Consider the following 26,638-nt stretch of genomic DNA (forward strand, 5'->3'; position numbering starts at 1 on the left):
CTCTGCTTCCAGAGGTCATTGCGGTGGCCAGGCAGGCACGTACCCTCCCTGACTGCAGGGTGGAGAATGGATGGGGTTGGGGTGGGGGGACCCAAGAGGTTTGGGGAATTTATTAAGGTCCCCCTGGTGGATCAGTGGTAACGGACCAGGTTAGTGTCCAGACTCACTTCCTGATCTACAGTCAACCCACGGCCAGGAATTTCTATCTCCTTCATACGATAAGACGCCCCCAAGGCACAGCTGTGGTACCGGTGTCACCAAGGAGCCATGTGGCACTACGCATCCCACTTTGGCTCCTTCATCTGCACTGTGGGGTCCATCATCCTTTCCCTGCGTTCATCCTGGTCCTCAGATTCACTCACGCCTCTGGCCCAGGCCCTGGAGCTCCCTGTGCTCAGACTGGCTGTCACTGTCATTTATAGATGGTCTAAAGCAGCAGTCCCCAACCTTTTTGGCACCAGGGACCGGTTTCACGGAAGACAGTTTTTCCATGGATGGGGTGGGGATGGTTCAGGCCGTAATGCGGGTGATGGGCAGCGAGTGACAGAGAGCAGCACAGAAGCTTTGCTCACCCGCCTGCCACTCACCTCCTGCTGTGTGGCCTGGGGGGTGGGGACCCCTGCTCTAAAGGCTCCCCTTGGACTTGACCCAAAGTCAGGGTTCTGGGAGTGAGACTTGGCTGCCGTCACCGTGACATGGAGTGATGAGGGGCCCTTGGGAGAGGTGGCCGGCTTGAAGGATAGATGGCGGAGCTGTGTGGAGGGACCCGGGGTGGGCATTTCAGACAGCTGTCCTGGTGGGTCAGAGATGTGTGTGTGGTGGCGTGGTGGGGCTGCAGGTAAGCCATTTGCCTTGGGAGACGTTCCTGTGGAAGGTTCCATCGTGTGCAGACAGGGGCTCATCACAGAGCCTGGGCCCAGCTCCATCGTTACTAGGGAGCTGTTGAGGGTAGAGCAGTGGACGTGACAGATACCTAGGGGACAGGAAGGAGGCGGGCTCCGTAACTCAGCCCTGAGGCCCCGAACGAGTTACCCCACTTCTAATACTGTAGGGGTTAATGTTCCTACCTTACAGGATTGTTGTCAGAATCGGAGCTGATTTCATCATGGCCCCTGATGCAGCGCCCAGAGGTGGGAGCCTGCAGTGCTGGTGGGGGTGATGTACCCTGGGTAAACGGTGATAATCCGGGCTGAGGGCTGGACCACCAGGCCCTTAAGATCTTGGCGCCCCGAGACCCCTGCCCCCAGGAATAAAACTGTCGTTTATTGTTCAATGGCAGGTGATGGATGATGGGTTAAGACTCTGAATCCCTCTGCTCTGTGTGCCATCCCAGGGCTGTCTGTGTTCAAGGCACTACCACCCTGCCAGGCTCCAAGGCTGCCTGTAAAACACTGCAGGGGGCGTAGGCCCCCATATGTGGTGAATGCAGAAGTGAATATAAAACACACAAAGTACTGGCAGGCTGGCGGGAGATGCTAGGGTGCCCTCTGCTGTGTTTCTTTTGTCTGGGGTCTGGCCTCTCTGGGATCCAGCTCTAGGTGAAAAGATCTGGGAGGTGGTCCTAGTGCCAGGCCCAAGGCTGGGGACAGCCGCCCTGTAGCTATCTGGGCTCCGGTCAAGTCCTTTTGTTCACTTCCTTGCTTTTTAAGACCAAAAGTCAGTCTCATGTTTTAGTCTCTAAGTCCTACCAGGTCTCAGGACCCTTGGGGGACATGGATGTGGTGGATTGCTGACACCACAGCAGGACTGACTCTCCATGGCGCTGGGGATGCTCTCCTGCCTCCCTGACCTTGGGGGTGTGGGGGCCTGCTGAGCTGAGCCCCTTTGTGAATAGAGATGAAAAAGGCCTTAGCCTGCGGGCCTGGTACTGCCCGGCCTGGAAAGGTGACTTGGCTGCCCACACGGTAAGCACTAAGAGGCTCACGAGCTGGCCTGTCCACCCTACAGACTCATTAGCGCTGGACCACAGAGGAATCGCAGAGCTAGGCAGGGATTGTGTCTGCAGGCTCCGGCAGCTCGGCGGATTTCAGTGAGCTCTTCGCTTGTCATTTTTTTTTAATGAGCGAGTGCCTGATTCATTATACATCTGAGGGGTGAGCCACCCCAGATCGGGAGGAGGAATGCGGAGATGCACAGCCGCCCCAGAAGGGGTGACGTGGTCCCGCGTGTGAGTCTTTTCTTCCTCTTTCTCCCCAAAGGAAACAAGTAAGAAAAGGCGCCTGCCTTGGGCAGGCCAGGCTCGGGTGACCGGCGGCGTGATGGCAAAGGGGAGGTGGCCGGATGGTCCCTAAGCGCTGGGACCGCGGCACTTGGGGAGTTCTCTGTGGCCACCTACCCCTGTTGTCTCTTGTTCGAAGTCCCCAGCTTACCTATGCCTTTGGGGGCGAGCAGGGGGAAGCCAGGCCTCCCAGGCCCAGGATTCTAGATGGGGGAAAGGCTTAGAGAGCCCAGATGTCTGTACGGGAGGCCTCCGAGGAGACCTGGAATGCACTTCGGGTGAGCTGTGGCCCCAAAGGCATTTACTGAATGTTTGTGGGATGAACACATGCCTGCGTGGAGATGCCGCCTAACAGAAGGCCGCAGTTCGCCCGCCACCCTGCCAGCGCTCACTCTGCGCCAGGCTTCCTGCTGGGTTCTGGGGACACAGCAGTCCTTACTCTCCGGGAGCTCCCAGAAGTCCTGGGTTCTGTCTGACCTGCCAGCCACGCCAGCCATGGGGTTTCAGGCACTCTTGTCTCCTCTCTGTAAGATATGCTGAGCAGTGTCTGCCCGGCTGCCTCTCCCGCAGGGTGGATTGGCCAGAGCTGAGTGAGCTGGAAGCCCTTGGCAGTGGCCATGGGTGCCCCAGGAGCACCTGGCATCCAGGTGAGCTGGCCAAGCGCACCGGACCCAGCAGGCGTGGATGGAGATTTTGCATTCTCAGGTCTTTAGGGAGATACAGAGCCTCGTACTCATCATTGCTTCACCAGAGTGCGTGCCAAGCAGGCACTCCGCCATCCTGGGTGAACGAGAGGGGTCTCCAACAACCCAGGGAAAGTGGGAGGCAGGCCCCGCCCCCATGGGTTGCCTGTGGGTCTGAAGTGTGAGCGCTTCACAGGAGCGGCCATGTTGCTGGTTGCGGGCTCTGCCACTTTCTAGCTGTCACCGGTGTTCGCAGCATCTGCTTCCTCAGGTTGTAAGTTGATGCGAGCCCTGGAAACAGCCTTTGCTGTGTCTGGACCACTGGAGGACCTGGCTTAGATGACTCACAACTTGACCTTGTTAAAGACAAGAAAGGCTTCTTGCCCCAGGTCAGCAGGTCAGGTAGAAGATGATGGGCCTAAGAGGGACCTTGGGAGACCTCGGGAGCACAAGGCCTGCTTTAAGTTCCCCCAAGAAGGGCTGTCACAGAAATTTCTGCTGCCCCCTCCACCGCCAGCCAGTGGCCATACTGCCCCCAGCCAAGGACTGTGTGAGCCGTGGGTGCCCACCCCCGCCCCAGCACCCCGAGAGGACAAGCCCTGGCTGTAGAATCCACCCCAGCCATCTCTGCTTTGATGGGGTGCCGTCTGCTTTGCTTCAAGCCCTGGGACACGACAGACAACACGCAGATCTTTATTCTGTTGTAATCAAATGTTTAATGGCTTTCAATTTGCTTCATTACCAGGATTGTACTTTTTATTTTATTTTTAATGTTTTAAAATTAGTTTTGATTTGAGTAGAGTTGATTTACAATGTTGTGTTCGTTTCAGGTGTGCAGCAAAGTGATTCAGTTACATGTACACATATATCCACTCTTTTTTAGATTCTTTTCCCATATAGGTCATTACAGAGTATTGAGTAGAGTTCCCTGTGCTGTACAGTAGGTTCTTATAATAACCTGTTTTACATGTAGTAGTGTGTATATGTCAGTCCCAATCTCCCAAGTTATCCCCCCCCCCCACTTTCCCCTTGGTAACCATAAGTCTGTTTTCTTCGTCTGTGACTCAATTTCTGTTTTGTAAATAGGTTCATTGGTACCATTTCTCTAGATTCCACGTATAAGTGATATCATATGACATCTTTTTTTCTCTGGGGATTGTACTTTTTAAATTGAGGTTTTAACTACAGATATACAGAATCCCAGTGCATTGTGGGTCACCTGGAAGCCTACTCACATGACATTATTTGGTGTGGGAAAAATGCATCTGCGGTCCACATCATTGATTTACAAAATGCTGAACTTGGGGAACACAGCTCATTTGTAAGTGGGAACAGCTTGGATTCTGAATAAAATCAAGGGTCTGATGTGTCCTGTCCCACGAAGGCAAAGAGAAGCCACGGGAGGGTGAGGCCAGGGGACCCCAGCCAGGAAGGCTCATGCTCCGAAGAGGTGGGACTGCAAGGGCCGAGGAGGGGCTGAGAGCAGGAGGGAGGGAGTGTGCTGGGTCTGCAGGCACACGAGTTCAGGGAGAAGGCCAGCTTAGCAGCCAGGTGGCCCGTTTGTGGGGACGTCATCTACTGGGCTTCAGTGGAGCCGGAGTTCCAGGCTGTGGAGAACCCATGTCTGAGTGGGAGGCTCTGTGAGGGTGGAGTGGGGACAGGAGGCCAGTTGGGGGCCTGGGGGGCTGCCACGGTCCTCCTGTGGGGCCTGTGCGCGCCACACACCCGGGCAGGGCAGCTGCTTCCGGGGAACGTGGCCCCTGTAGGCGAGGGAGCACAGTGGCCGTGGCTTTGTAGCCAGGCTGTGTCAGTTTTCCACCTGCTCTGTCTGGTATGGCTTTCTCCGGGCCAAGGCAGCTCGAAATAATCCTCTGGGTCTGTGAGTCCTGTTCTGTGCTGACCCTGGTGTGTCTGTATGTATGGAAAAGAGAGAGAGGTGGGTGGTGGGCTTCCTGGAGGAGGTTCCACCCTTTTTTACTTGAGCCGGGCATTAGACACAGCATGGCTTTTGGTCTCTCTGGGGCTTTTATAAGCCACAGAAGGACATTTCTTTAAAGCCCCCTTAAGCTTGGCGGAAGAGAATCAGCTCAGAGTCATTGCCGCATGTGGAAGGCCTGAACCAGGGGAAGCAGACGTGTTGGGGAGGGGTATCTGGAGATGGTTGTGGGGCACAGAGCAGCCTTGTTTGTGGGGTGTTCATGGTTGGGTCAGGAGTCGTCTCATTCTGGCTGGAGGGGAAGGGGGGACAGTGCTGTTCTGTGGTCCTGCCTCCTCGGGCCACCTCACTTCCATCTGTGAGCAGCGTTGGGGGTGGGGCTTGGGAGGTTGGGAAGGCTGGATATATCCAGCTTGAGCTTCTAGAATGTTCGGAGGCTTGATTGTAGGGCTTTGGGAGGCTCCAGAATGGCCACATGCCTTAAGTCAGGAAGCCTCTCGCTGGATGAGCTCACAACAAACAGCTGCTAGGCCAGTTCTCAACTATCTGGGGAGGACTCCCTGCCCCCACCCACAGCCCTGCCTCGCGGTGTTCTGGGTGCGGATTCCATCAGGACAGGGACCTCCTGACCGAGGCTCTGTGCCTCTAGCCTCCCACCACCCCCTCTGCCCCGGACCTTGTGCTCCCCTGAGGCTGAGGCAAAGTTTGGGTCATTTCCCTTGTTTTCTTTTTGTGGGCTTTGTGGTGCCATCTGAGGCCGTACCACCCAAGGAGGGATCTGCTTTTTTGTTTTGCTGACCCAGGAGGTTTGGGGATGTGCTTTTTGTGTAATCGACCGAGACAAACCTCTGACCCTTTACATCTCCACCAGCCCCATCTGGTTTGGCTGTCTCCTCCACACCCTCCTGTCCCAGGAAGTAGCCTTGACTCAGGTCAAGCCCTGCTGCTCTGAGTGTGGAGGGAGCGTGCAGGCCTGAACAGTACTGGCCTGGGATCCCGAGGCCCTGGTGAGGCCCGCGCCTGTGAGCGGAGCCCCTTGTGGATGTGGGGCCTCACGGTGGGGGGGGGGGGGGGGGGGCTCTGCTCCTGTAGCCAGTGGCTGGCAGTGTGCCCTGGGCAGGTCAAAGGCAGGGCGGAAGTGATGGGCAGGCGGGCCACATCCAGTCCGATGCCCTGTGCCTGGGGCAGCACTGCCTGGGCTTTGAGTGAAGGATGCACTTGGTGTCTGTGGGACTGAGCTCGTGATGCACACAGTTCCTTCAAGATTCCAGGGAGGATGGTGGAGGCCTGGGCTGCCTTCCCGGCTTAGAAGTGGGTCCTTCAGGCTCTGCCCGCTCTGTAGGAGTGTGTCTTGCTTTGGGGGCCTCCAGGTGCTCTTGAAGCAGAGTGTGGAGGGTTGGGCAGGGCTGGATGTTGGTCACACTCAGAGGGTCTCAGGTGTGGGCATGGAGTTGGGGACCTTCTAAAGAGGAGGGGGACCCAAGAGGGTCAGGGCATGGGGAGGGGGTGGTTGGTTCTGGAGCCTTCCACCTCCAGGTCACGTCCTTCCCCCGCTCCTTTCCAGTCCTGAGGTAAATCTCTAGTCCCTTGTCCTTCTGTTAATCCCATTACTTAAGGCAGGATCTCCCATAGGGGGACAGAATGGCCGCTTTTCATTTTCATGATGCCTTGAGATCAAATGGGAAAAATGTACAGAATGTCATTGGGGTTAAAAGGGCAGAAGATAACAGTGATACTGACCCCTCCCCTCCCCGTTAGGCCCCTCCCCTCTGTTAGCAGAAATATAGAATCCTTCCACCAGCACCTGGCAAAAGTGGGGGGTGGGCAGGGCAGAGGCTTAGCAGGCTCAGTGGTCCTGGCAGACTTCCCCAGGCAGGTCCACGAGCTGTGTTTGACGGGCACTGCTTGTCCCAAGGTAATTGCCATGCCCCGCCCCCCCCGGAAGTGAAACGAGGGAGGAAGAGTGAGTTTCCTCAGCTTGGAAAGGATTCCACACTCAAAAGACAAACTCCAGTTAGTGACATTAGCTGGCTGGGGTTGGAGTCAGATCCTCCTGTGACCCCTGTGTATGACGGGCCACGCTGCCAAGGATGGGGGGCGGGGTCTCTACTCCCTGGCTCTGTGGCTCTCAGTGTCCACAGGGAGCCAGGGAACCTTCCAGAGAAGACGGGGGACAGTGGCCTGGGGTCCAGTCATGTCTTTCACCACCTCACTGGGCACCTTGGGCAAGTCACCTTCCCTTCCCGGGGCCTCCGTTTCCCCTCCTTACCCAGCACGCCTTCCAGTCCAGATGGACCCCTAAGGTCCCAGCCAGCTCCCTCTCCCTCTGGAGTTGCAGAGCAGGGCACCTGAGGCATCACAGCCACCCCAGCTCCGCACCCTTACCCCGGGACAGCCCAGCCCAGCTCCGCGGGGACCAGCAGACAGGCAGCTTCTCCCGGCAGGAAAGTGCCTGCAGCTCCCCGGCTGGGAAAGGTCCCCGCAGGGAGGAGCACACGCAGCCCACAGCGGCAAGCCGGATCCCCCAGTCCAGCCAGCCTTTACCTTAGCCGCGTTCCTAAAGCCTCCCGAGCGAGCCCGCGAGCGGCGCAGGTCATCAATGATTCATGCGCCCCGCCCCCCTCCCGGCGGCCACTTGATGTTCCCTCCCGCTGCTCCATCCCGCGGCTGCGGCGGCCTCTCCCCGGCCCGGCAGCGCCCTCCCCGCACGGCCGCCCCTGCGGGCGCGTTCCTCCTCCCTCGCGGCCGCGCAGGGTAAGTTGAAGGAGAAAGGCCGCTTTCCTGCGACGCTTCAAGTGGAAATGAGGAGGCGGCCGCTCTTGTTTGCACAGGCCTGGCCTGTGCAGCTTTCCCCTGCCCGGCCCGCCCTGGGTCGCCTTGCTCCAAGTTTGAAGTCGGGAGAATGCTGGGGGAGGGGAGGGGGAGGTGGGGGAGGGAACGAAAAGAGCTGGAAGGGGAGGGAAGGTGGGATCCTCCTCCTCTCCCCCCCCCCCCCCCCCCCAGCAAGAAAGAAAGTGAAGTGACTCCTGCTTGGGGATGGGGAAGGGCGAGGTTGCCAGGGAGGGGGTGGGAGGGAAATTCACATCGTCAATTGCAGGATTTCTGTCAGCTCCTCGCTCCGGACAGACAGCCCCTCAAACTCTCCGGGTGCGGGTGAGAACTTTGAACCCGGAGTTTCTTCTGAGGTCTGGCAAAGCTGAGCCACTGCAGTTCCCCGGTGGTCTTAGCAGCAAGGAGGACTCGCAGACAAGAATCTTTATTGTCTGCGGAGCCTCAGCACCCAGTTACTTAGAAAAACGTGTGTTAAAGCTGAGCTTCCCTGGGGAAGATGCTGTGTGCTGGGGGAAGATGCTGTCTGTGCCTGAGGAATGAATTTTGGAAAAGTTGAGTTGAGGAGAGGAGGAAACAAAATCGTATTCAAAGAGAATGTTCTCCAGGCTTGGCAAAATCTGGAAGACACTTTCTTTCATGGTCCCTTTTTAAGTTCCTTTTGATTCTTCCTTCTTTTGGCTTCCTAAGGGTCCTTACTTGGCCTGGCCTTCAGGGCCCCCAGGAAAGAGGCCCCCGGGGGTCCTGAAGGTGGGGGGCTTGTTCCAGTGGGGGTGATGGTGCCCCTGAGGCCTTGTGAACTGCTCCCTGGCGTAGAGGAACTCAGGGAGGGACACGCAGGGACAGAGGCCCCCTCAACCCCTGTCCTTGTTTGGGCTTTTCCCTGGGAAATTTGTGTTTTCCCCTTTGCCAGTTGGAAACAAAGTTAGGTGGGGTGGTGAGGCCTTCCTGGTGGCTGCCTTTGGCGGAAATGGTGATGCGACCCCATATCAAATCAGAGTGTGATTGTGCTAAAGGAGGAGACGTGTCCAGAAACCCACACGTAGTGGATAGCAGGGAAACAGCCGCTGTCAGCTCGAAAGATGCTTCTCTGTATTATAGAGGGGAATCCCTTCCCAGCAGAGGGAGCAGCCCCACATGCTGCTGAGGGGGCAGGAGGAGAGAGGAAGTCACTGTCCCTGGTAGGGTCTAGGGGAGGGGAGGGATGAGATGAAAGAGGAGATGGGCCCCCTGGTGTCACAGGCCATGGGGTTTGGGACCCCGATCCACAGGGCAGCAGAAAGACGTGCCCCGGTGTGGTGTGGGAACATCCCTCTAGCTGCCACGGTGAGACAGGGCTGGAGGGACAGGAACAGACGGCCTCGGAGGGGGACAGGGCCTGGAAAAGAGAGAGCATAGCCTGCCCTGGGGTGGGGGCGGGGAGGGGCGCTCCTCCACCCAGCTGTTGGTGAGTTGGGGGCGGCCTGCGGTCAGGGGGCCTGGCCCTGTGCATTTGAGTACAAAGTGCCATTTGGTATAATGGACACAGCTCAGTCTTGCCCATTTGTGGTTTTTAAACAAATCATGATCTCTACCTTCCAAACAATTTAGGGTTTTTTTCCTAACTGGCCCCATCGCAAACTTTTGAAGCATGAAATGAATTTCGCTGGTCCCTGCCAATAGGATCCTTTCCCTAGATAATGGATTTTATGAAATGGCTATAATCCTCCCAGGTAACGAGCGAAAGCTACACTCTCCAGTTGGACCCGGCATTCCTCTTCCTGATTTATGATATATTGGTTAAAATAGTAAACTGATAGCCGTTGCAAAATAGTCATCAATCACCAGGCAGCGTTGCTTAAACTATGGAAAGGTTTCCAGAAGGGAGATGATGGGAGCCAGTGAAGGAACAGTTTGGCAACCCCAAAGGCAGACAGCACCAGTGAAGTCAAATCTATGCATTTGTATTTTGAAGTCAGAGGAATGGAGGGAGGAAGGAAGGAAATGCAAGCAAAGCCCATTCTCAAAGGTCAAGGGGCGTCCCCTTCGGGGCTCCAGACTGCAGGGGGTCCACGGCTCTCTCCACGTGGCTTAGTATTTTGTTTCTCTTTCTAGACACTTTTGGAAACGTTCCCAATTTCCAGTAAGTATGAGTATGTTGGGCTAATGTGTAGTATTGAGTTTTAAAGCCAAGTCTATCAAAAGTCTAAGTGGTATCTGTGTATTTTAACTAGAGCTGGAGTACAGAGCCTCCAAGTGTGAGTTGGCGCCCAAGAGACTGATGTTCTTGGGGGAAGAAGCTGGGTTTGGTTTGCAGCATTGTTTTCATGGAATTGCCTCTGTCTTGGTGAGTTATTTCAGAGCTGTCGATTACGTGTATCCGTTTAAGAGGAAAACTTTTCCTTCATTGGCTGAATGAATGAATGAGGAAAAACTGTGGACATATGTGTAGTGTCTAGGCAACTCCCCTCCCCCCATTTTGTAGCTGGGGAAATTGAGTCCTGGGAGAAAGAAGCAACTTGGTTTGGGTCTCCTAGGGAATTGGTGAAAGCGATTAGAGTGGGAGTGGGACGACCCCGGCCAAGGTGTGATTCTCAATGATGTTGATCAGAACATGAACTTCACAGGTGACACGGACATTGCCCCACACCTGTGTCGGCTTAATGCCAGCTCCGCACTGGAGGGCAGGGTATAAAGTTGGCAGCATGTGACCCCTGTGGCAAGATTGCACAGGTACCTCTGCCTCTCTAAGTAGCTGTGCCACATGCCAGCTCCAGACCTGGCTCTTGCCAGAGGGCCACCCAGCTCCCAGTCGGAGCCGGTGCCTGGAGCCCCAGAGCCTCGGGAGGGCTACCATCCACCCGCCTTGAGCCTCCTGTTCCTACAGAGCCCTCAGCCAGCAGACATGCAATAAATGCCACCCATGCCCACCTTTCAGTTCAGTAAGCAGCCGTGGGGTACCAGCTCTGTGCCAGGCCTCTTACTGAAACCCAAGGTTGGAAAGGCAGAGGCCACTCGGAATTTGGGACAAGGCTGTCAATCCCTGTCCTTGAGGCCAGAACTCCCAAATTGAAGAAGACAAAACTCAGGACTTGGAGAAACAGATTGGAAAGAGTGACTCATGGCTGCACTAGTCTTGAACGAGTGAACTAGGAGAAGAGGCAGCCCTTCCCTCAGGCCTGTCCTCGGCCGCTGGGCTTCCTCAGGGGCCCTGACACTGACACCGCTAGGAGCCTTCCTTATCCCAAGATCAGGCCTTTCTTCTCAAGAGAGGGCTGCATCCCCCTGCATCCCCAGTGCCTGCCTTGAGCTGGGTGTAGTGAGCTCTGTGAGCATTTGATTCAGGATGAAAGGGAGGGGCTGGCTCCTTGGAAACGGAGGTGAGATCTTCCCTCTGAGGGTCCTGGCAGGCCTGGAGGTCCTGGCCCACGCCTCCACCGTGCCCCCTCCCCCCATCGCAGCTCTGTCCTGACACCCCGCCAGCCACACCTGCCCAGGACAGAAACTTTTCTCTCCCTCTGTGCACCTGGGCTGTCCGAAGGTGAGCGCTAATCACGACTGATCTGCGCTCTTATAGGTGCGGGTTTGCGAAGGACGGCTTTTGTTCTTGTTAGAGTTGCTAACCTCTAAATCTATTTAATACCTCTTCCCTGGTTGTCCATCATTATGACACATGATTTTCCAAAGGATTTACTATTAGTTAGCAGCACACGGCTTTCTCCCTGGGGTCGCAGCTACTTGCAGTGAAGAAAATGCATGTTCAATGTAGCAATTTGTCTTTTTTTTTATATATTTATTATAAGAGTAAATGAGTTATTGTTGGAGACTTCAATATTATTGCAAATTAGGTGCTGCACATGGAGCCAGGCCCATTTATTATGTTTCCTCAGCTCCCACAGCAAGCACACTCGCTCAGAAATCAGTGGAGAGTTCGGGCCCTTCCCAGGGGGAGCCCGGGGGACACACGGGGTCTGGGCACGACATCGCACTGTGCCAGGGGTGAAGGAGATGGGGAACCGCCTGCAGAGATGGGGAGCCGCCTGCGGAGGCGGGAAGGGAGCACAGAACCCATCCACGTGCTAGGCAAGGGGCAGCTGATGACCGGGGTCAGCTGGCTGGAGGAGGCAGCGGCGACATGACCCCAGGCTGTTGACAGCCGCCCTGTGACCTCCTCCAAGTCCACGTGGGGTGGTGGTCCAGGAGCTGAGGTTGAAGGTCTGTGCCTTGGGGGATCCCGCAGCTGTGACCTCACTTCCGGGGAAGGCAGCGGTCCCAGCCTCTGAGGCTGCACCTGGGTTCTGATTTGGGATGAGCTTCTGAGGGAGGGGGTGGTGGCTGGACCCCTGCTGAGGTGCTGCTGCTGGTGGCCCCGTCCAGTAGTCACCTGCCTGATCTGCAGGTGGACACAGGGGATTCAGGATGCTTATAAGGAAGCTGGGTCCTTGTCCACCAGAGTTGAAGTCCGCGGGGCAGCATGAGAAGGCCACGTGCCATCGGAGCCAAGGAGGGGTGGGTGGAGGCCCTGGCTGGCAGCCGCTCCTCGAATCTGGAGGTCCGAGGGAACACCACCTAGCCAGTGGTCAGGGACCCAGGCTTATGGAGACTGACCAGCCCAGATTGGAGTCCCGGCTCTGTGTCACCTTGTGTTTGCATGACCGTGAACAAGATGCTCAACTTTGCTCTGACCTTCAGTTTCTCTTCTGTAAAATGAGGCTGATAACCCAGAGGTATCATTGGGATTCGATAAACTTGCGTCCCTGGAACCCTCAGCGTGGTACCAGCCCAGAGGAAGGGCTCAAAATGTCATTTGTTCAGTTTACTCTTCTGTGGGCTTTTCCAAAAAGGGGAGGCTAAAACTTAAACATTAATTATTCACTTGATTTGATAGCAGTAGTAACATGTGAACTGCAGACGCAGAGGGATCTGTCCACACTACCACCCAGACAGAGCCCGCAGTGAAATCTTGGACCACACGTTTGCCGTTTCCTTCTGTGTCTGTATATTATACACACACATCCATCTTCTTTTTTACAAAATGGGATCATGTTGTATTGGCTGCTTTGGAACCTTTTCACCAGTCAGGGCATCCTACTCACTTCATGGCCCCTTGTCGTTAAAATTCTACAGCTGCCGTCCTCAAACTTTTTGGTCTCCGGACTCCTTTACACTCTTAAAAATGATGGAGAACTCCAAAGAGATCTTGCGGTGGGAGTTGCATCTATTGATATTTACCATTTTTGAAATTCCTACTGAGAAGTTTGAAGGATATTTTCAACTCATCTTAAAATAATAGTCACAAAGCCATGCCACGTTAATGAAAACAAGCCATTTGTATGAAAAATATTTTCCAAAGCAACCAAAAATTAGAAGAATGGCATTTTTTTTTTTCAAATTTCACACACCTCTTAACTGTCTGGCCTAATAGAAGGTAGCTTTCTCATACTTTTTCTGTGTTTGATCTGTTCCACGGTAGCCTCTGGAAACCGTCACAGTCCACTTGTGAGAGAACAAGAGTGAAAAAGATAGATAACATCTTAGTAAAATATAAAGATAGTTTGACTTTGTGGAACCCCTGAGAGAGCCTTGGGGTCCTCAGGGATCTTTAGACTATGTTTTGGTCCCCTTTTTAATGCCTACAGAGTGTTTTGACCTTCATGCCTGAGGTGAGCTGTGAGCATCCCTGGCGGGGATCAAAGGCTCCCTGGACCCCTCTTCTGAGCATTCAGATGCATCTTTCTCCCCATCACCTTAAAATGGGACCGATGTAAAACCTTGCTTGTTTGCAAAGTGTGTAACTCCTGAGAGCATTTCACAACTCCTTGGTCACCTTTGGTGTAGATGCCCAGGGTCCCGGCCTGGCACCTCGCCCAGGTCAACTTCTATGTCCAGAGGCTGGTTCACGGAGGAGCTGCTGCCCCCAAGGTCTGGCGACAGGGGAGAGCTCCCAGCATTTCCTGTCCTCACCCCAGAGGGCTCCTGACCTCAGGCCGCTGCCCAGCTGGCACCCCAAGGGCCAGAGTGACGGCATTGAACCGCACAGAGCCGCTCGTCCAGAACCACCCCCCCCAGGCCAACAGAGCCTAGTCTGTGAGGGCTCAGTGGGTCCATGCGAGGGCCCCTGTTTGCCTTGGCGTTGGTCTGATTTCTTGACTGGCTGGCCAGCCCTTTTCAAAAATTGGCTGGAGTGTTCTGAAACTTTATTTTTCAAAGAGAAAAATTCCTGGACCTGGAGCCAAGGGGAAAAAAAGTTAGGATAATAATCAAAAGAACCAGTAGCCAAAGTAGAATAGTGGGGGTGTGGAAATACTGAAAGTCATCAGAGAACAGTGTATTTCACCCATCAGGAGAGAGGCTCCTGGTGGGCGGGTGGGAGCCGTGGCCCCGAGTACGTGGAGCAAGGCTGTGCCGACTTCTCCCTGCGTCAGCGTATGGGGGAAGACGGATGTGCCCGGAAGCGGCCGCACTCCTGTCTGTGTAAGCAGGGCCCACGTCGAACATCTGCGGGTGGCATCCATCATCCATGACCTGTAGCATTTGTACTGGTTGTTTATGGTCTCTTGGCATGCATTGTTTTCTCGGGGCTGAAATATAGCACGCTAATGAGGTATCTCTCTGCTCAGGAGGATGCGGGCGGCTCGGAAAGATACCTCGGCAGGATGCTGACTAGTTTGTCAACAGCTGCACAGCGTGGCAGCTGCTGTCCCCACAAAGAAGAAGGAGTGTGTGGGGGTGGGGGGTGGTTGGGAGATGCTGCAGCAGGGGCTGGATGCCTGAGAACCTCAGCTCAGTCAAGACTCCGCCTGGAGGTGACTTTCATTTGGGATATTTGGTTCTGGGTCTGTCGGCCTTGGGGCCAGTGATCACTTGCAGGAATGTGGCTCAGGGGTGCCAGGCAGACCTGGGTCTGGGTCCCAGCTTTCTGGGACCTTTTCAGCCTGAAACAGACCTGTTTCCTCATCCGTCAGGTGGGGAGGGGACACCCACCATTGCAGATGTTGGGAGACTTGGCCGTGGCCTGGGGCTATGCTGGGTCCACGGCAGCGGGGCAGCTGGTGGTGGTGGCCGTGCCTGGCGTGGCAGCTGATTTTGTACTTGCAGGGGCTCCTCCTGATCAGGGACCTGGGCATGAGTAAGCACTGCCCCTGCCAGCGTTCAGTGTCTGAGCAGAGTGGAGGCTGAGTCGGCATCTCCAGATGGCCAGGGGCCTGATGGCACAGGGTGGGCTCAGGGGCCTGGAGAGGTGGACCAAATCTGGGGGAAGCCCGAGGGAGGACCGCAGGCTGGGCATCTTAGCCCAGGGACTCGGGCTCTGGGTGCAGGCGCGGCCAAGATGCTTCTCACTTGGAGGGAGAGCATATGGAGGGAAAGTGGCCCAGGCGGGGAAGGGGAGGGGCTTGGGAGGAATTAGAAAACAATTTTCAAGCCAGACAGAGAAAGACAAATATCATATGATATCACTTTTATGTGAAATCAAAAAGAAAATAAAAAGACACAAATGAACTTATTTCCACAACAGAAATAGACTCACAGACACAGAAAACAAACTGAGGATTACCCAAGGGGAAGAGGGGTGGAAGGGATGAATTAGGAGGCTGGGATTCGCACATACACACTGCTGTGTATAGTACAGATAGTCAGTAAGGACCTACTGTATGGCACAGGGAACTCTACTCAATATTATGTAAAAATCTGTAAGAGAAGAGAATCTGAAAAAAAACCATATATTATACATAATATATGAAAACTGAATCTCTGTGCTGTACACCTGAAACATACAATATTTCAAATCAACTATACTTCAATAAACAAATTTTTTTAAAAAAAAAACGACAATGCATCCTTGGACTAGAAGAGCCTTGGTAGATGCACCGTGTCCTGGGTGAACCCTGCCTACTTGTAGCAACAACAGTAATGATAATACCAGCCCCTCCTGTTTATAAATCACTAGCTGTGGCCCGAGCCCTTGCAGACACCGTCTTTTTTCCTTGCGCTCATACCCAACCTGTGTTATTACCTATAAAATTCTGTGCAATTGGTCACGATCCAAATCGCAGGAGGATTCGAATGGAATTCTCCAAGCTGATGGTAAAATTCACATGGAAGAGGAAATCACCCCCAAAGAACCAGGATTGTCCTGTGGAGGAAGACAGTGATGAGGGTGGGAGGTCTGCCCTCCCAGATATTAAACCTTGATATAGAGCTGGATCGATTAAAGCAGAGCATTGCGTCAGAATGGAGAGTCCAGGAAGACAAAAAAGTCGAATTGGGAGTCGAGTCTGTTTTTAACAAGGATGAATATTCAAATCGGTAGAGAAGGATGGATGGTTCTGTCGGTAGTATTAAGACAATGGGTTAGAGAGAGAAAAAAACTAAATCTGTATCTCCTACTCTTTATAAAAGTACATTAAAATGGATTCAAGAGCTGAATGTTTTAAAAAAATTCAATTTATGTAAGTGAACTTCTCCATTCACCCCAGCACTTTGGCTGCCACACGAAGCCTTACACAAGACACGAATGTGAAAGCCGTAAAGGAAAAGATGTATATGCTTGACTGTATCAGAACTGCATATTTTCCCCCGACCTTTTATTACGAGAGTTTTCAAACATTCAACAGTGCTGAAAGAACTTTACGTGAAAATCCCAGCCCCCAATTCTGCCGTAAACGTGTTCCTCTCCTAGACCATGTATCTGTCTGTCCATCTGTGCCTCTCTGCTGCCTCTGCTCCATCTGATGTTTGAGGCATCTCAAAGTAGATTGCCACCATCAGTGAAATTGTGAACTTTTGTGTGAAGAAGATGCCATAAGCGAAGTTAAGAGGTGTGGCAGCCTGGGAGAAAACACGCCACACCGAACTGAAGGGCAGGAGCCTTCACAAAACAAAGAAAAAGTGGTCCCATTTTTCTAAAAAATGGATAAAACATAGGAATAGTTAATTACTAGAAGAGGACTTGTCAGTGTAATTTGAATAACAGGAAAACCCCCTCAACCTTCTTAGTATTTAGGGAGTAGAACTCAAATTGGCAAAGAAAGTCGGCTCATGTTGAAGGAAGGGCGGGACACGTGGGAACTGCCCTCTCTGGGGTGCGGATGCGGTGTCAGCTGGGCATGCACCTGGGCGCGTGTGGCAGCGGATAATGACAGTGTCCCTTCTCAGGGTCTACCCTGGAGGAACAGCTGCCCCTGGACCCAAGGAGGCCTGCACAGAAAGGCCCCTTGTAGTATTGTTTATAATAACAAAAGATTGCAAAAAACCTGAGCAATCCAGAAATGGTTAAAAAAAAATGACGGCATTTAAACGACAGCATTTTCAGGTTGAGGAATTGTATATAGCAGTTAAAAGTGAATCAGATCTCTTCATTCTGACATGGGCTGAACTCTAAGAACCATTGCTAATTGAACCACAAACAGAATACATCTCTTACTTGTTCAATGAAAAGAAGAGAAACTTAGAAGGATAACAGCCTCCCCTCCCCAGCTGTCTAAGCTTCAGGCCCCCTGGAGCCTGGCCTTGTCACTCACACAGTGGGCAGCAGTGGGTTGAAGGGCAGGAGGTCTGAGAAGCCTCGCAGGACAGGAGCGGGCTTGGGGCCTGGGAGGGGCTGGGCCTCGGCCCTGGGTCTGCAGCGGATGCGTCCGCCCCTGGCTTGACCCAGGCACCCCTCCCTGTGCCCCATCCCCCTCCCTGCCATGTGACCGTGGGGGCTGCATCCCCTGCAGGCCCAGAGCGGGAGGCCCTGCTGCCCACTTGCCCATCACACCCTGTCAGTCTGAGCTTCCTGAGACTGGCCTCCAGACCTGGGAGACGAGGCCTGTATCCTTTGTTGGTTTCTCTGGGGCCTCGAATGCAGACACCTGAGAAAGTCTTTAAGTAAACTCCTTTGATGACGTTTAAAAATGACCGCACATACTTCAAAAGAGTTATGAGAATATAACATACATACCGCAAACAACATACATCTTTTTTTTCTTTTCTTTTTTTCCCAATTGAAGTATAGTTGATTTACAATGTCTTGTTAGTTTCAGGTGTATAGCAGAGTGATTCTGTTATACATACATATATATCTGATTTTTTTTCAGATTCTTTTCCCTTATAGGTTATTACAAAATATTGCGTATAGTGCCCTGTGCTATACAGTAGATCCTTGTCATTTATTTTGTATATAGCAGTGTGTATCTGTTAATCCCAAAAGTCTAATTTATTCCTCCCTCTCACCTTTCCCCTTTGGTGATCGTAAGTCTGTTTTCTATGTCTGTGAGTCTATTTCTGTTTTGTGTGTGAGTTCATTTGTGTCTTTCTTTTTAGATTCCACATATAAGCATTAATATATATTTGTCTCTGTCTGACTTATTTCACTTAGCATGATCCGCTCTAGGTCCATTCATGTTGCTGCAAGTGGCATTATTTCATTCTTTTTTTATGACAAAGAGCACACATTTCAAGTGTACAGTGTGGTAAAATTTTGCCATTTGAACACATCCATGTAACCAGCACCCAGATCACGAAACAGACCAAGATCAGTGTCTGGGAGCCCCTGCACCACTCCTAGTCTCTGCCTGCTGGGGCGACCCCACTCTGCCTCTCTCAGCTTTGCCTGCTTTCGTTCTTAGTATAAATGGAATCATGCACTGTGTGCACTCTTGTGTCTGGCTTCTTTCTTATGTTCGGAGGATTTGCTCATGTTGTCACATGTTGTGGTTGGTTCGTTCTCGTTGTCGAATAGTATTGATTCCTTTTTGGTGAATACTGATCGTATACTGATCTGTTCCAGCGTTGATGGACATTTCGGGTGTTTCCTGTTCTGTGCTGCATGTGAACATCCTTGTATGGTGCTGGAGGACATACGTGTGCATTTCCCCTGGGAATGTGCCTAGGAGTCAAACTGGGATCTTAGGTATATGTGTAGTCAGCTGTAATAATCGCTGCCGATTGTCCAAAGTCTAAACCAGTTGCCTCAGTTTTGATACTGGAATTTGCTATTAAAAGTTTGTTTAGGTTTTTTAAATGTCCTGTGTTAACATCTAGAAAAACTGTTCAGATAGAGGTGGATCCCCTACAGTGTTGGCTGAGCCCGCGTGCCTGATGGGAAATGGAAGAACTGTGAACTTCAGAAAATAGACCTGGAGGAATATTCACTCACCCACTGACTTGTCCACTCACATGTTTGTTCTTCCTCCAACCACAAATGTTCACTGTGGTCTCCTCCCGACTTGGGGCCAGCTGAGGAAAAAAGAAAGAATCCTTTCTAGAGTCAAATGTGTTAGTTACTTCTTGTGGCCAGTAAAGGCTTTCACCGAGGAAGCCCATCTCTTTATACAATGAGGTCCATGCAGAGGTGCCCAAGCAGAATCACGGGTGCAGTAAGGCACTTTCCAGTGTTGAAAGACTTGGCTGAGGAAAGGGGAGAGTTTAAGTAAATTGATGCCCGTCTGTGGAACAAGACGGTATGCACCCGCTAAAATGATATTTATGCAGAATCTTAATGATAATATGAAACACTAAAAGCAGAATATAGAATTATATACACTGTGTGAAACATTTTTCAAATTCATATTCTGTAGCAGAAAGAAAAAATGCACACTTGGTTTAATTTTCCTGGTTTAAAAAAGCTTTCTTGTACTTAAAACCCCCTGAGCTCCCTGAATCTGTATCCTTCTGCCCTGTCGGGGTGCAGCCACAGAGGGGCTGTGTGTGTGTGCATGTGTGTCCGCGCATGCGCACACACACTGGGCACTGCACCAAGGGCCCTGTTTGGGGTCACCTCCTGGATCTCAGTGGTGGATGTGGTTTTGCCCAACCAGGGCAGGGACTTCACTTTCTGTGGCTTCTGCATGCCTCTCGTGCCCAGACCCATGCCTCTCCATGGCTGGTTTTGGCTTAGGCAAGAGACCTTTAGGTGGGCATTGCCCATCCTGGAGGAGTTTGCAGAGAAAATGGGGAAACAGATCTGGTGTTAGGGAATCTCTTAGTGGAAAAGGCCAGGTGCTGGGGAAGAGCTGGAGGGTCAGTGCAGCCATGTCTGGAGGGGCTGTGTGCCTGGCTTCGTAGCTTGACGTTGGTCAGTGAGTGGGGGGGTCAGGTTTGCCAGGTGGAGATGGAGAGAGAGGTCTTTCTGGAGGCTGCTGCAGGGTCTCTCGAGGGGAGAGATAATTGGTGGATCCAGGGTGAGTGCGGATCCCAGGCTGAAAGAAGAAAGGCTGTGTAGATGATGGACAGCACTCCACGTCCACCAGTCTACCCCTGGCTGCAGCCTTGCCACGAGCTGGCCACATGGGCGGTTCTCAGGCTCCACTCACTAAATGGCTGGGCTGTAACCCTGCAGTAACTGTTACTACTTAGCGACTACTTAGGAGTTACTTGGTTACTCATAATTACTACTTAGGAGTCTGTGGACCGAAAGTCCATCGTCGTTTCCGATGCAGTGTGTTAAACTCTGTTTGCCGGCTCCCGCTCTAATGAGGAGCTTTGAACCCACCAGAGCCACCCTGCCACGTGAGGGGGACCCTTCAGCCAGCGGAGCAAACCAGTAATTTTCTTCAGCATTTAGCTGAGCTTCCACAGTTGGCTGTATATCAGCGTTGAGGATTTTAAATGCCCGTTAAAATACTCATATGCAGAAATGTGTGTGCATTTCAAATGTGTCAATTTCATTTGCAAACTGTGCAGGAGTCCAGGGGTGGGAATAAATTGGAGCATCTGGGGATGCCATCAGCAGCCTGTGACCTGCCTGCATGCACGGTTTTGACCGGGCGGGATATGACTTGACTTTCTAACCTTCATCCGGTCAGGGGCTCTTACAGGGAAGGAAAGGGTTTAAGGACCCGGAGCGTGAGGAACGGGAAAGTGGAGCATGTTTCTCTCTGCAAACAGGCAGTGCTGAGGAGCTGCCAGCTTGGGCTCCACTGTCCCCATGCTTGGTTTCCTCCCTGTGTTTTACATGAATGTCTAGCACCCAGCCGTGGGGTTTCTACTTGTTGGGAATTTTAATTAGAGAATTGGGCAGACTTAATGACTTTCCATTCAGATTTAAAGCAAGGGGACTGATTCATTTTTCCTCATCTTTCTCAGCCCGGACAGGGCCACCTTATCCGGGTCCAGTCTCTGCGGTTTTATCCAGACGCCTCAAATCTCCTCTCCTTCCCACCCTGGGCCCCCAGCTCTGCCCTTGGAAGGGGAAACCAGGTCACCGTGTGGTTATTAACAAACAAACACAAACCTTGTGTGGCCCCACTAAGAGGCGAAGCTTGTGGGTTTAGTGTCCATGCCCTGGGACACCCCAGACAGCAGGGATCCTCCAGAAAAAGCTGCGTTAGGACAGCTGAGGCAGCTGCATACGGGAGAGATTATCAATGGCTAGATTACGTCTTTCTCAGGCGGAATTTGATTTGTACTGGTTTTGAAAAAGAAATGTTGGTATATATATTTTTTTAACGATCCAATATTTTTATTATTTATTTTTGGATGCGTTGCGTCTTCGTTGCTACGCGCAGGCTTTCTCTGGTTGTGGTGAGCGGGGGCTACTCTTCGTTGTGGTGTGTGGGCTTCTCATTGCAGTGGCTTCTCTTGTTTCGGAGCCCAGGCTCTAGGCACGTGGGCTTCAGTAGTTGTGGCTCACGGGCTCTAGAGTGCAGGCTTAGTAGTTGTGGCGCACGGCCTTATTTGCTCCTTGGCATGTGGGATCTTCCCATGTCCAGGGCACAAACCCATGTCCCCTGCATTGGCAGGTGGATTCTTAACCACTGCACCACCAGGGAAGTTCCACAGTATATATTTTTTTAATTTGTGGTGCTGAATCATTGTTTTTCGACATTATTGTCATACACAAGACCCAGCTTGACTTCCACCTAGATAGAAATATAGATGTTTCTACCTCAAGGAGAAAATTTTGAAATGAGTCAGTCTGTTTAGCCATCCTTAAAGGGCAGTGTCTCATGGTGGAAAAAGCTACTTGTGTTACCAAGGTAGCACAGCCTCTCAGGGCCTCAGTTTCTGCATCTGTAAAATGGAGGTGAGGCCCTAACCACATAGGATGTTTCATCCAGTTACCTGCACGAGTTCAGGCAATGCCTCAGGCCCCCTGTCTGTGCTCAGAGGTCCCATTAGTGTTATTACTTTTTCACTGGAGACCTTGCATGTGATGCTTTCAGGAAAAACAGCTCAATTTGGAGCTTCTGGGCCCTACTACCCAAGGCCCTGTCCGTTACCCACGTCACACCCATAAGTGCTGAGGCTGGGACGGTGTCTGGCTGGAGGAAGGCTCACCTCTCCTCCCACCCCCAGGGCACCCCTGGACATGGCAGGGCCGGTGGGAGGGGTAGGAGAGGGAAGATGGAGCTGGCAGCCCAACCGTGCTGAGTGTTGAGGGACAGCGGGGCCCCTGATGACCCAGCATCGAAAGAGAGCTTGTAACGGGCCAGGTGCTTGGAGACAGACGGTAACGAGGGACTGGTAAGACCGACAGGTTGATTCCACAGGACACTGCTGTTCAGCACAGGGTTGGGGGGATACGTCCCTGTTGCCTGGAAACCAAACAGTTCAACCTGCTTCAGGGGTCTTACTTGCCTGTGAGTCTACAGCCATCTCCGGGTGGACGTGGCAGCCCACAGTTAGTCTGGCCTGCGGTGGGGGCACTCACGTCTAGAAGAAGGGGTGTGTGAACGCCTCGGAGTCCGTGGCAGGAATTTCATCTTCAGAAGAGCCCAGGGCGTGGGGAAGGGTGAGCAAGATCAGGCCTCACCGGGCGGGAGCTCCCCGTGGGGCACCGGGATGCCTCACCCACCAGGAAGGGGCAAAGGCGGCAGAGGAGGAAGCGAGGAGAATGGTGTTCAGGGTGGGGGCGCCCAGCTGGGCCGTGACGTGCAGCTCAGGCGCCGCGCCAGTCTCCCTGTGAAATGCAGGTGGTCCCTGAAACTCCCTTGAAGCTCCGTGAATTTGTGAAACGCAGCTGCAGGTTCGGAGAGCCAGCCAGGCAGGGGGAAGGGGCTGCAGTCACGTTGCAGAGCCGGCAGGCCCCCGAGGGGAGGCCCAGCCCAGCTGTCTTTGCAGGTGAAGGGTCTGCATCCCCCTGCCTTGTCCATCATCTCCCTCGGTTGTCTGTCCTGCATCGGACAGTAGGACATCACCGCCTTCAGAGATGTTCCCTCGAGCATCCTGCAGACATTCTGGGCATCACTCTCGACCCTCTTTCTGGCCTCCAGGACTGATGCACCTGGTCTGACCTCACGCCTGGCCTCACATTTGCTCCTCTCTGGGTCTTTATTTCTTCTTTTTCTAAGTCAGGTTTATTAAGGCACGATTTACCTACAGTAGCATTCATCCTTTGGAGGTGTACAGCCCCCTGAATGTTAACAAAGGCATGTAGTCACCACCTCAGTCAATATATTCAACAGTTCCCTCCCCTCAAAATGTTCATCCTGTCCCTTTGCAGTTTCTCCCCTCTCCCCACCCACAGCCCCCGGCAACCTCTGTTATGTTGTCTGTCCCTGTAATTTTGTTTTTCCCAGAACATCACATAAATGGCATCATAAAGTATGTTTAGCTGGGGGTTTTGAGGGAGAAAGAACAGGGTCCCTGCAGTCCCAGGAAGGGGGTCAGCCTTCTGTCTGTACCTGTTCTAACGGGAACGTGTGGACTCTAGTCAGGTCTACGAGAAGGTCAGCTGGAGGTCCAGCCTCGTGGCAAAGGGAGATGTGATGTTGGCAGGGACTTGTTGAGCGCTGGCTACATTCACTCCTTAAATCCCCGCAGCAGTCATAGGAGGATTCGTGTTACTGTGATTCTGTTTAACAGATCTAGGAACCAGGGGCTCAGAGAGGTTCATTAATTCCCTAACATTGCACAGCTGAGGCGTGAGCCCAATTCTGTCATCTTCACTGTTTTGTGTGGTTCTTGAGCCAAGCCTTGGGCAGATGTTACTTACTAGTGACAGGTGAGGCTCTGGCACCTAAGAGGGGGCGGGGCAAGGAGACACCTAGATTTGTGTCTTCAGCCCTGTGTGGGGCTGTGCCGCGGACGCTCCCTAGGAGACCTGTGTGTTGAGACATGACTTTTGGGACTGGGAATTTGCACCCTGCTGTAAGCCCCTCTGTGTTCTCTGTTTACATTTGCAAGGCCGGGGGCGGGGGGCACTCCAGGGATGGTGGGCAGCTCCCAGCAGGCAGCCCCTCGCTGGGCTCGTATCCACACAGAGCAGGTGGGATCACACTCACCCTCTGCCCAGGCCCAGCCAGGCCACTCCACGCAGGGGAGAGGGTGCCCACCTTGGAGGAGACGGGGGCCAGGGCTGTGGGGGGAGCGAGGCCATGCATGCAGATGGCGGAGTGGACGGACGTGGTACCAGAGGCTGCCCCGCTGCACGCGCAGGCCAAGGGGAGGGCTCAGGGAAAGGACAATATCACGGCCCAGGGACCAAGTGCCACTAAACCTTATGGGTAATGGGTTTTCCATCCCCTGGGTAATAGGAGACACCAAAGAATGAGCACATTACTTAGTGAGTCCCTCACCTCCCTGGCCCCATTCAGCAGACCTGGAGGAAGGGCATTGCCCAGCACTGAGCCGTGTGTGGATTTAATGGGGTTTCCAGCTAAACCTTCCATCAAATTTACGGCTGTGCCTGTCTCCTGACCTTCCCCCTTGCCCACATTCTTTTCAGAAATGAAGCTGTGTGCAGGCTGGGAGGTGTCACTTCCCTGGCGTTGGAGATATACAGCTGTGGGCCCCAGTTGAGATGGTGGATTTAATCAGGCTGGGTCCCTGCAGTGCACCTGCCCCTAAGGCAGGTGGCATTAGAAGAGCCACAGGGGTCCATCTGACCTGCACAGAGTCAGCGAGTTCTTATCCTGCCAGCCACACACCCAGACCCAGACCTGGCCCACCTCCCTGCTGGAGCGAGGCCTGATGTCTGCTCACCCCACTGGGCCAGGAGGAGGGGTCACTGCACCAGATTCTCCCATCACCCCTTAGTCTCCCTGTTGCTGCCATCAGCATGGGCTCTTGGACTCACTTCTCCTTCTTCCAGCCCCCATGCTGCTTCTCAGCGCCCTTGCTGCCTATTTCTTCCTTTAAATGGCCCCTCCTATCTCTCTGTCCATCCAAATCCAACTGCCCTTCAAGTTCCTGCTTAAACGTCACCACCTTCAGGAAGCCTTCCCTGATTGCCCCCTCCCCAGCAGGAAAGCTCTCCTTTCTGGTAACTGTGAGGGCACCATGGGGCATGCTGCCTATTAGAGTCTGCGGCCCCAAGTGGACTGTGGGCCTCAAGGGTGGGCCTGTCTCTCTGTGTCCAGTTGCTGCTGGGTCTGGTCCACAGAATGCACCCATTATTGTGGACACTGTCCCTGTCGTTGCCATAAGGCCTTATGGTCAGACCCCGGCCCAGAGAGTGAGGATGTGTTCACACTGCCAGCCCTGTAGGGGCTTTGTCAGTGCCCCACCACCAATGGGGCAGGCTCAGGCACGTAGACGCCCCTCCTCACTGCCAGGGCGCTGACCTCCATGTGTCTGGGCTCTGAAATAACTGGCCCCACAGGAGGCACCCCTGCACCTGTCTGCTCCAGCCTGGAAACACCGACCACACCTTTCCGACTGGCCTGGCCGCCCGCCCTCCCGTCCCTGGACGGGGTGGGCTGCTTCTCTTGCTCCTCTCAGCCCTCTCCCAGGGCAGCGTGTGTTTTCCCAGCCCTTCCCTTCCTGACCCCGTGTTTGTCTGACTGGCTGCCTCAGAGACCTGAGGCGGAGGCCGTAGCAACAGGCGGTGTCCAGTGCCCACTTGGACAAACACAGCACACGAGGCGGCTGCTGGCACAGGGTGGTGTCTAGCAGGTGGGCAGAGTGACTCAGGCTTGAGCCTCGGGGAAGGATTCAAAATCAGATCATCTCTGTTCCCTGGAAGCCTCGGGCTTTTGTGCTTTGAATTGGAGAGGAAGAGTCTGGAAGCACCAAACTCTCTTTGGATGTGTGGGGAGAGGTGCTGCAGGCGTGGGCTGTGGTTATCACATTCAAGTAGTTACTGTTAGCGTAAAGGACCGTGGACTGAAATTGGACTTTTCTCCCTCTATGGCTCTAAGAGCAGGAAAAAAGGAAAGCACACCTGTTTGCTGAGCACCTGTTATGTGCCAGATCCCTCTACGCCCATCAGCGTGTGCTCCTCAGGCCAACGTCACGGAGGGGGAGTTCCTCGTCCCATTTTACCGAAGAGTTTAGATAGGGGAGGGTCACGGTCAGACCTGTACTGTGGAAAGCTAGCCTTCATGATGGGCACGAAAGGGCAGGGGCAGGGTGGTGAGGCCGGGAGACTGTCTAGGCGCGCGAAGACTTAGACAAGCCCTAGCAAGGGCTGGGGTGGGGCTGAGGTAGGTGCCAGGCACGCTGGCCCCGAGCCACATCCGGTGTGTGGACTCGGGCAGGGAGGAATCCAGGACAGCGCCAGCCGAACTGATGGCGGCGCCTTCTCCAAGGTGGGGGGCCCTGCGAGAGAGGGGGCGTGGGCAGGAGATGCCAAGCTCTGTCTCTGTGGGACATGTCACCTCCAAGATGCTCTGGGGCTCGTGCGAGGGATGGACAGAGTGATCGCATGCTCAGAAGAGAGGTGTGGGCAGCTCCTGAAACACGTGGTGAGAGACAGGCACCCAACACCACCCATGTTTCTTTCTCTGTAGGTGCCAGGGACCCTCTAGGACGAGGTCTGGCTTCTCAAACGGACCTCGAAGCTGGTCGCAGAGGATCCCTTTTGGTCACTGAAAGCAGATGCCTAGAAGCCCTGCTTGCAAACTCTCCCATCGCAAGTCGTGGGCAGTGTCAGCCATGGGGACCCCAGTGCGAGGGAGCATCTGTAAATATGCAGCCCAGGGGCAACCTGGGAATATCCCCGCCGTAGTGAATCTGGTCGATGCTCAGCAAATTAGATCCATTCCAGCTGCAGCCCCGAGCCCGTGATTATACCCCTCTTAAAGCGTCCTTTTCCTCGCCGCGCTGGGTGTTGGCGGTCCGAGGGGC

General features: G+C 53.5%; 1 protein-coding gene across 7 annotated transcripts in view; it reads left to right on the forward strand.

Annotated features, from left to right (window-relative positions):
• GLI2 (GLI family zinc finger 2) overlaps window positions 1–26,638 on the forward strand; it is a 247,689-nt gene that overhangs the window by 117,403 nt on the left and 103,648 nt on the right. Inside the window, exon 2 of one of the 7 annotated variants that reach the window (XM_057745252.1) lies at window positions 9,880–9,992. The exons of 4 other annotated variants lie outside the window; for them this stretch is intronic. Coding sequence is in view for 1 of the 3 variants with exons in the window: in XM_057745251.1 (XP_057601234.1) it covers window positions 26,217–26,256 (40 nt within the window). In the remaining 2 variants the exon portion in view is untranslated. Of the gene's footprint in view, window positions 1–7,477; window positions 7,592–9,879; window positions 9,993–26,169; window positions 26,257–26,638 lie in introns of those variants that run through there. 2 more of the 7 variants (XM_057745253.1, XM_057745251.1) reach the window with 2 other exon arrangements.

The sequence above is a fragment of the Hippopotamus amphibius genome, chromosome 8, assembly GCF_030028045.1.
Source record: "Hippopotamus amphibius kiboko isolate mHipAmp2 chromosome 8, mHipAmp2.hap2, whole genome shotgun sequence".
Taxonomy (NCBI): Eukaryota; Metazoa; Chordata; class Mammalia; order Artiodactyla; family Hippopotamidae; genus Hippopotamus; species Hippopotamus amphibius.